General features: G+C 45.5%; 3 protein-coding genes across 3 annotated transcripts in view; all 3 read left to right on the top strand.

The window, feature by feature from the left end:
- Positions 1-926, top strand: part of H257_13390 (hypothetical protein) — a 3,400-nt gene extending 2,474 nt beyond the window's left edge. The window contains exon 7 of the mRNA XM_009840888.1: positions 495-926. Within this exon, the coding sequence (XP_009839190.1) occupies positions 495-763 (269 nt within the window). The 3' untranslated portion in view covers positions 764-926. The remainder of the gene's footprint in view (positions 1-494) is intronic.
- A 3,943-nt stretch (positions 927-4,869) lies between these two features.
- H257_13389 (hypothetical protein) lies at positions 4,870-6,483 on the top strand (the record flags this gene model as incomplete). Its single annotated transcript, XM_009840887.1, has 1 exon — positions 4,870-6,483. One exon carries the CDS (start codon positions 4,870-4,872, stop codon positions 6,481-6,483), a length of 1,614 nt encoding a protein of 537 aa, XP_009839189.1.
- Positions 6,484-7,810: 1,327 nt separating this feature from the next.
- Positions 7,811-8,579, top strand: H257_13388 (hypothetical protein; the record flags this gene model as incomplete). Its single annotated transcript, XM_009840886.1, has 2 exons — positions 7,811-8,167; positions 8,229-8,579. The coding sequence occupies 2 exons, from the start codon at positions 7,811-7,813 to the stop codon at positions 8,577-8,579; spliced, it is 708 nt and encodes a 235-aa protein (XP_009839188.1).

Below are 8,579 nucleotides of genomic sequence, written 5' to 3'. Positions count from 1 at the left end.
TTATGTATGCTTCCCCCCAAAAAAATAATTTATAATTTTGTTTTTTTAACTACTTTGAACGAATATGGATACTTACCTACTACTACTAGATGGCTGCTACTAGTAGATGGCTACTACTAGTCGTTGTTTCGTGTATACTTGATTTGTTAAATTATAAGCAATATCCATGACGATATATATATATATATATATATATATATATATATACGACAGTTAATTCCACCTTATTGTATGTATGTCTCTTCCATTTACACGACTTGTTGGGTTTTATTGGGTTTTGCACTCATCAGTGAGTTCAAATCGACGCGGCTCGCTTGATGATCTTGTGTTTCGTAAAGCCTACTCATACTAGTAGTACTAGTAGTATTCTTGCGAGAGCTATTACTAACTACTACTACTACATACTTGTAGTTGTGTATATGTACACTCAGTCACTCTATACTCTTGTCCATGTTTTGTATTGCATTTCCACTTACTTGTAATATACTCGATAGTGCGCACAAGCGGCCACGGCATCGCATCTGCCATGTGTCGGCTGGGAGGTTTCGTCACTCCGTTCATCGCAGACAGCGAGTCCATGTCTGTGGCGGGCGTCTGCGGCATCTACGGCACCTGCCTCCTCCTTACCACTGTCGCATGTTACTTGCTGCCGCCGGACTCGATCAATCCGGATCTACTGGTCGTCTGTGACACTGCGTGCGAGCTGGTGGCGCTCACAACTGAAGAAGATAGCTCCGTTGGCAAGGCCGCCGATATGGACTAACAGCTATAACATACATGTAGAGAGGAAGTAGTAGTACTAGTACTAACTAGTAGATCGGCCGGACTTCGAAATCTATTTGAGGGGGATCGTACTGTAGTAATCCTAGCAGTCGTAGTAGTAGTAAGACCGGACAGAGTGCGGAAAGAATAGAGCGTTTTGCGTGATTTGTGTCGACTAAGTAGGCTACTAGTACCTACTGCTAGGATACTGATACTATTAATAGTGTGAACAAAGTACTTCACCCAGGGTCGTTCGTACAACCCGAGCCGAGACATGTATGATTGGCTAATATCCAGTCTGCCCATAGAAATCCGAAATGGATTATAGCCAATCAGCGACAAGTAATTTCTTTCTTGCTCAGGGACTCTTATTTAATCCAATATTGTATTGGCTAATATATAGATAGCTGTACTTTCCAGAGTTCTTTTATTGGTTTAGGCCCAGGTGAGAGATTCTATCACGCAGGAAAAGTTCCCGCCCGTTAGGTTAAGCTTCTCCATTACGTGCTGCCGCACATCATTCTTTAAAAACATTTTTATATTTTACCTCTATTTTATTTACTTGAAGTACTTTTCATGTGTGTTGCAAGTGCATGAAGCTAAACGTGCGGTAGAGGTCGCCATGGTTTCTGGACGCTATAACTAGATGTGTGCGTAACCAGCCTGTTCATTTTCCAGAAGGTACCGATAGTAGTGGACGTTGTATTCACAACGGCGTCGAGGGGGAAAGCCACAGCATCTACCCCCCCACAAGAGATCGCTATACGGACCACCCCGGAGCCTATCATAACAATTGTGTCTACGCCGGAACCTACCCTACTTCTACTCGTGCTCCAACAACTCCTGCACCTACTGACTCCAGTCCCCTCAACCACCAAGCCTACTTGCTAAGGAAGGATGCGGCTTTCATCCTGCAGCCTATCGTTGGGGTGTCTTGGACGGGCCGGAGGAGCTAACAGATCGGATACTGTGCTACAGTACTAGTAGTACAGTATTGAAGAAGGGTAGTAATGGACTGAAGACATATCTTTGTCAAGTAAAACCACGCTATTCCGATTTCACACTCAGGTAGATTCGATCAAACACGATCCGAAAATATCATATTTACCAAGCGGCTCAGCAAGTATGCCAAGCTGGCCGATTGTTTTTTTAACGTTAAGCAATGAATGATATTACCTGTACTGAAACTTTTACATGCAAAGCTACTGGTGTCGTGGAAACCCACCCATCCAGGGTGGCTGGCAAGGTCACTTTGGCCGGGATCACCTTTGATGATTTAACGTCAAGTAACTTACTACGTAAATAGTACTACGTAGTATTGTGCTTTGCACTTGTTTTGGCGTCGTGATACTTCTTCTGTAACTGTGTTACAAAGTTGAATAAATACCTGTTGTTTTAGCTAATTCACTGGGGTTTTATAAATGCCAAATAACTCTGAGCAATAACAATCACATGTGATGCTTACGTGACCAAAACACCTTGGCTGTTATTCCAGGTAGCATGTACTACGCGATGGAACAAGAAGATGGCGTGGTTTTCTACGATGTGGCACCATACGCTTTACGGTAGAACTCCGGCGCATGTCCTCGCTGTGTGTCATTTGTAATATCAAAAAATTTCATGATGAACAGTGAATTGTGCAATTTGGTCCCGAGAATAGCAGATATAACTTCGATTTGCACTTTTCAAATGTTCAAAAGCGAGGGAGTTGCATAAATGACCTCCCTAAAAATACAAACGTGACATCCTAACAGTAAATCACGGTGCGGATTATCTAAAACACTGGGGTACAAACACCCAGGTTTATTGTGTGAATAGCCATAACGAGTGAAATGCACACTAGGTGAAATACATAAATCACCTTACTGTTAACTGTATAATAAAGAATTTGCATACAATTCGTCATATCCAATCAAACAATGCTAACACGAAATATCGAGATGTTATTGGTTTAAAGTCAGACACCTTGTTCGAATACTGTAAATACGATTTTTGACAAATGACGAGTTTCTTTGTTGAATGAGTACACTCGATGTATCAATTTGTTGACAGGGTGTCTGATTTTAAGCCAATAACATCTCGATATCCCACCAACCACGACAACCCACCAAACAAACCATCATACTTAAGACTTAACGTAAAAAACCAATTTAGGATAACTTTTTTGGAGGCGTCGGAGTAGAATGGACATAACTTTTGAGTCCGTTACGATATTTGAGTTTTGAATAGTGATTCCAATAGACAAGTCGCGCCTCTTTCAGTTCATAATCGAATCGTCAGTTTAGGCGATGAACTTCACAGGTAAATTTGTTACTTTCTAAGCATTTGTTCTCACATTTTGATAACCAATTTAGGATATCTTTTTTTATCTTAAAGTATGTATGTGTTTGAGCATTGAAATTCTGTGTTTAGGGTAAGCGGTTACAACAGGTTGCATATAATTTATACAAGGGTACTGTTTTATAGAGTTAAATATATATTGTGGATGGATGTCCACCAAGTTTAACACTCGACAAAACCTCAGATCCAACCCAATGTGGCCCGTGTCGACTAGGGAACTTAAAACCAATCTTGAATGACTATTACCAATGGCTTCTACGCCGTTTTTGCATTTCATTCACGTGACGGAATGTTAAATTGGTTTTTTACGTTACTAGTATTAATACTACGTAGTACTACAGCATTGAATATTAATGCCAACCTTGGATACTATGGTTAATATAATATAATTGTTGAATTAAAAGCGTGGATGACATTGGGTGAAACCTAAAGTAGTGACCAAGCCTTACGTTGGCCCCGAACGCCCGGGAGGCCGACTGCGCAAGCGCGGATCTAAGCTTCTCACTTCACCGAATGATCTATCTTTTCTTCTTGTCGGGCAGCTACAGGTTGGCCGTAGGCCGTACCGCTCCCTGACGAGGCCTGTATGCAATGACCTAGCATTATCCTCATGATGATCCTAATTAGAAGAGATGAGAGTCTCAATTAAGATTTGGCCTAATATTAATATTGGATGACGTTGGGATGACGTTTGGATGACGCACGAATACAAGTACTATCACGGATATTTGAAATCAATACTACGTACTACTAGTAGTATTATTAATAATAGTAGTACTGTATACAGTAAATAATTGGACGTACACATCGGCAAACTGTACTACAGTACAGTGTACTAAGCTTACAGTTAGTAGTACTACAGTAATAACAGTAAGCTTAGTGTAGTACTGTACGAAGTGGATTACACTGGAGTTCCGCTGATAGTAGGGTTTTACCCGTTCGGATGGTGGGAAGATCACCACCATCGGACGAAAGGGTTCTGACCAACATATCACGAGATAATTAGCGATGCGATTGAGCATACCCAAAAGTTGGCACCGACACGTCGCGTGTCAAACGGCGGCGCTATTGGTTGTTCATGAGAGGTGGAGCTAACTGCTTAAAAGTCAACACGCCACGCGTCAAAGATCACAGGGTGGTGAGTTTGAGATGCACGGCTTAGTCTTAGCATAGCTGCAAAGTTTTTACCGCAGCCTATACTACTTTCAGTGGACCATACGCAAAAGAACTGATTCCCATCTTCTGGCAAAATACCGGACCCCGTTGTACCGCAGACAGGAGAGTTTTGAAAATGCATACTACAAACAGAAAATGTATGAAACTATGCCAGGCTCAACTATGACAACAATAATAAGTAGCAACAAAAACTACATATCTTGCTCCAACCGGCAATTAACACGACGGCAGAGCAACGGGCTCACCTAGTACCGGTAGTACACTTCGTATTATACTTACTAGTACGATAGTATAAGGCAATCCCATATGAAAACCCACAAATGGCTAAACGTCTTTTCCAGTACCCTCTAGTAATACATATATAATACGTCCACCGTTCAACTCTTCAATACATAAGTATTGCCTCTGATAATGCATTACGCTTTGCAATCGATACCTCTACATCATCCAGGGATTTTGAATGCAGCTTCGAGCTGTGACAGGGCCGAGTAGCACCCATTTCAATCCACCACCCATCAGTCCTTTCTCTCATAACGTTAATACTTCGAAGTAGTACTATTTATGTTAGTACTGATGTATCCATTTCCAGCAATGCCCACGAGCGAGCACATCTCAGTGGCCGGCAGCGGCAGCACCTCCGCGTTCGGTCATGCCTCCACCGCCGCCCCCTCTTCGAACGCCACGGACGCGCTCCCCACCACGTCGCGGCACCATCACCACCACGAATCCAGAGCCAACTGGCTGCAATTATACTTGGGCGCGCCTGGCACTCTGCTCGGCGCAAGCTTGGGATTGCTTCTCGCGTACGTTCTCACTATGGACGGCATCAAGGCAAGTTTAAAGTACTGGGACGCGTCGTCGGACCGCTTAGCTCAAAAGGCCATCAACCAGCTCGGAGTGTTATACCTACGAGCGCTCACATGCGTTGTCTACCCCCAAGCATTTGTCAACATTGTGCTCGTGGCGGCTACGATCACTGCGCAACCGTCCCCACGGTTAGGCAAGGCGGGATGGCGGGTGCTGTGGCTGTCGTTCGTGACCACGCTGCTGGTTGTGGGGCAAGGGGTCGCGTTGGGGGTGTACTTGTTGCCTCGATTTCAAGGGTCGACTTATTACTTTCGTCGCCCCAAAGCCCTACTCAAGTGCCCATCCCCTGCATCGACGTTTTTGCAATACATCAACGCGACGTCGCACACTCTACACTGTGCTCCGTATAATGGGTCCATGGAAGGCAAACTTGCGTTTTACGTGGGCGACGTAGGCCGCCGTTCGATTGAGATTGATCCGACTGTGAACCGATTCCGCACCCTCGAGTCGTCTTCGCTGCCCGAACTCGTCCAAGTCCTGCTCACGTCCACTTCGTTTACAAATGCCATCAATGTCAACCTCGTCCATCTCGTGCTCGGCGCGTTTAGCTTAGGCGTGGCCACTGGCACGTACACTCGAGCTACGTCGACCAAACTACTGGATCTCCTTCGCGAACTCGTGCGCACGTTTGAAATCATGACAGGATGGGTGGTCGCTGGCCTACCGGTGGCCTTGATGTCGTTGATCGCTGGACCGATTTACATGACTACGCACAATGTGTTTGTCGCGTCTGCTGCCAACGATCTCGTCCGACTCACGTGGTACGTGATGTGCTTTGGGGTCGTGGCGGCGGTGCACATGGTGGCGGTGCTGCCATTGTTCCTTGTCCTAACTACGCGAGGCCAAGTGCATCCGTGGAAGTTCCTCGGGGCTGTGAAAGAAGCGCTATGGTACAACATTGGCACGTCTTCAAGTCGAGCTGGGCAAACAGTGCTGGCTCGCAATATCGACCGCGCGCCAGGCTCGGCGCCTTGTACCACTTCCCGCTTTGCATTGGACGTGGGGGTCACGTGCAACAAGAGCGGCGGCGGACTCTACATCGCCCTCTCGATGCTCTGGATGTTCTCCAACGCTGGCCTGCAAGTGTACCTGACGCCGTCCAAGATCGTGCTTGTGGTGGTGTTGGCCACGTTGGGGGCATACGCTGTCGTGCCGGTGCGCAATGGAGGCGTGGCCATCGTCATGTGTGCGTTCGCCATGCTCACTGGACTCCCGCCACCCAACGCCATGAACTTCCTTCTCATCGCGGAATGCGTCTTGGATCCGCTATGTACCGCCCTGAATGCATGGAGCAACGCGGTTGTCACGCGCATTGTGTGCTTTCTCAAAACAAGCTAGCTGATCTGATATCTGTGTAACTTATAACGAGTGTTATTGCCTTGGATGTACTTACACGTGGAGCCTGCCTAGCTACTACATTGCACCCCATACAGCTTGTTCATTTGTGGATTTTCAGGAATAATTCGCTCATTGAAACAGTTCCACTGTTGTTTTGACCCGAAATGCTGTTTCAATAGGTCACCAAACCAGTTCATCACATATTTCGGAAGAGAATGAATGTTCCTCGTTTATATCCAATACTTTTAGAACTTCGAAGTATGCTTTAGCTACTGATGACTTGCTCTAGTGTACTACCTCCAGCCGGATTTAAACCTGCCATTTCGAAATTTGTAAAAGTCGGAAATAAACTCGCCACACGAGACACCCCCATAATATATTAAATAATTATACAATTCAATACAAATAGCGGTATAATATTAAAAAACCGTTTTTTAATTAAAATAGTGACAGGTCATAATGAAACTCATATAGAATTAATTCTGAAGAAACAGTGTTTTCCTATATCCAAGTCATTTCCAAATTGACTCGATAGCAATAACTGAGTAGTACTTCCAAGTAGATCGGAATCAAAGACAAAGTTTGCACAATAAAATATATTTATACTTGTTGTTTGTATGCCGTTTATTATTATTAAAAACCACATGCATCATTTATCAGCGGCGACTACACTTACTCGCCATGGGAGGCAAGGGACATGCCACGCGAAGTACGGCTGGCGCGGGCAGTTTCTGTCGCAAACCGCTCTGCACGGCGCTGTAGGTATCGTTCGCGGCTCTCTTTGAGGTGTTCTCATGCACTTGTAGCGTGCCATGACGGCACAGTAGTGGTCATTGTGGGTGCGCAATTGTTTCGAGCAAACGATGGAGCATTTCCGAGCATGGATCGATTTCGAGCAAAATACTACTCCGGAGTACTGTACTATGTATGGACTAACTACCACTACCATACATCCAGAGAGACACTTTCCGAGCGCACTAATAGGCACAAAAACATGTGTTAGTCATTGTGAATTTCCGATCAAATAAAATCATATGGTTATTAAAATGCCAATGCTGACGACCACCTGATGACCGATCCTATGATTTGCGTGTGACAATTAATATTCTTGATTATCGCAATTATTTTAGAGTAATCCAAATCATTGGTTATCAATACGAGTAATCGACAGGCGCCACGACTATGCGCACACATGTATTTGCCTACAGTTGATTGGGTGAATTCGTTTGGCGCGCATCGTTTTCAAATCCATCCACTTAATTGGAAAACACTCAATCACTTCCGAATTCACTGCTTGTTCTCCAATAACCCGCACCAAACTATCTCCATGCCTCGCCGATACACCTTGCAAGACTCGCAGAGCCCTTCACAGCCAACATCCCAGCCCACCCAACAACCATCGCATGTAAACACACGTGCATTCACGCGGGGCATGGCCTTGATTGAGGAACTCGAGCAACAGCGCCGCGACAAACTCGCTCGATTCACGACTGTGCGCCAAGAGGAGCCCGATGAGGATGCAGACTCCAACTCCCCCATCTACGACGCCTTTCTCTCAACCCAAGGTCCCGAAGGCATATTCTCCCTCACGAACTTTTCGCCGTCTGAGTTCGATCTTTTGTGGGCTGACCTGCGCCATTTCGTGTCCAAGAACTGGAACGTTGGGTCTGGACGAAAGTCCGAGGTGACAGCAAGGGACCTCCTCCTTATGAGGCTTGCGTCGATGAAGCACTGTGGCAAATCAGGACGTCGTGGCCCTTGTCTTCTCGCAGAAACCTCCCACGTTCGAGAAGCGCGTCCTTGGGTACATCAAGGCCGTTCACCCCTTCTTCATGCGGTCCTACGACGCTCAGCTTGCCGAGCAGTGGTCCATGAAGAACCTTATCGCATCAGGGAATCAATTCAAGAACTTCCAGTTCGTTCGATACGCCACCGACGTCACGTTTAAACAAACAAATACTCCAGTACATCAATCGACTAAATGCCATTGGTACGAAGCTCATAAAGGACAAGAGAAAGGCAAGTCAAAAGCACAAGAAAAAGCGGAAGGCCAGATTGTCCATGTGCTTGGCTGGGGGTATATCTCTTGCTGCTGA

The sequence above is a fragment of the Aphanomyces astaci genome (assembly GCF_000520075.1).
Source record: "Aphanomyces astaci strain APO3 unplaced genomic scaffold supercont1.48, whole genome shotgun sequence".
Classification (NCBI taxonomy): Eukaryota; Oomycota; class Saprolegniomycetes; order Saprolegniales; family Verrucalvaceae; genus Aphanomyces; species Aphanomyces astaci.
This window is presented reverse-complemented; position numbering and strand designations above follow the sequence as displayed.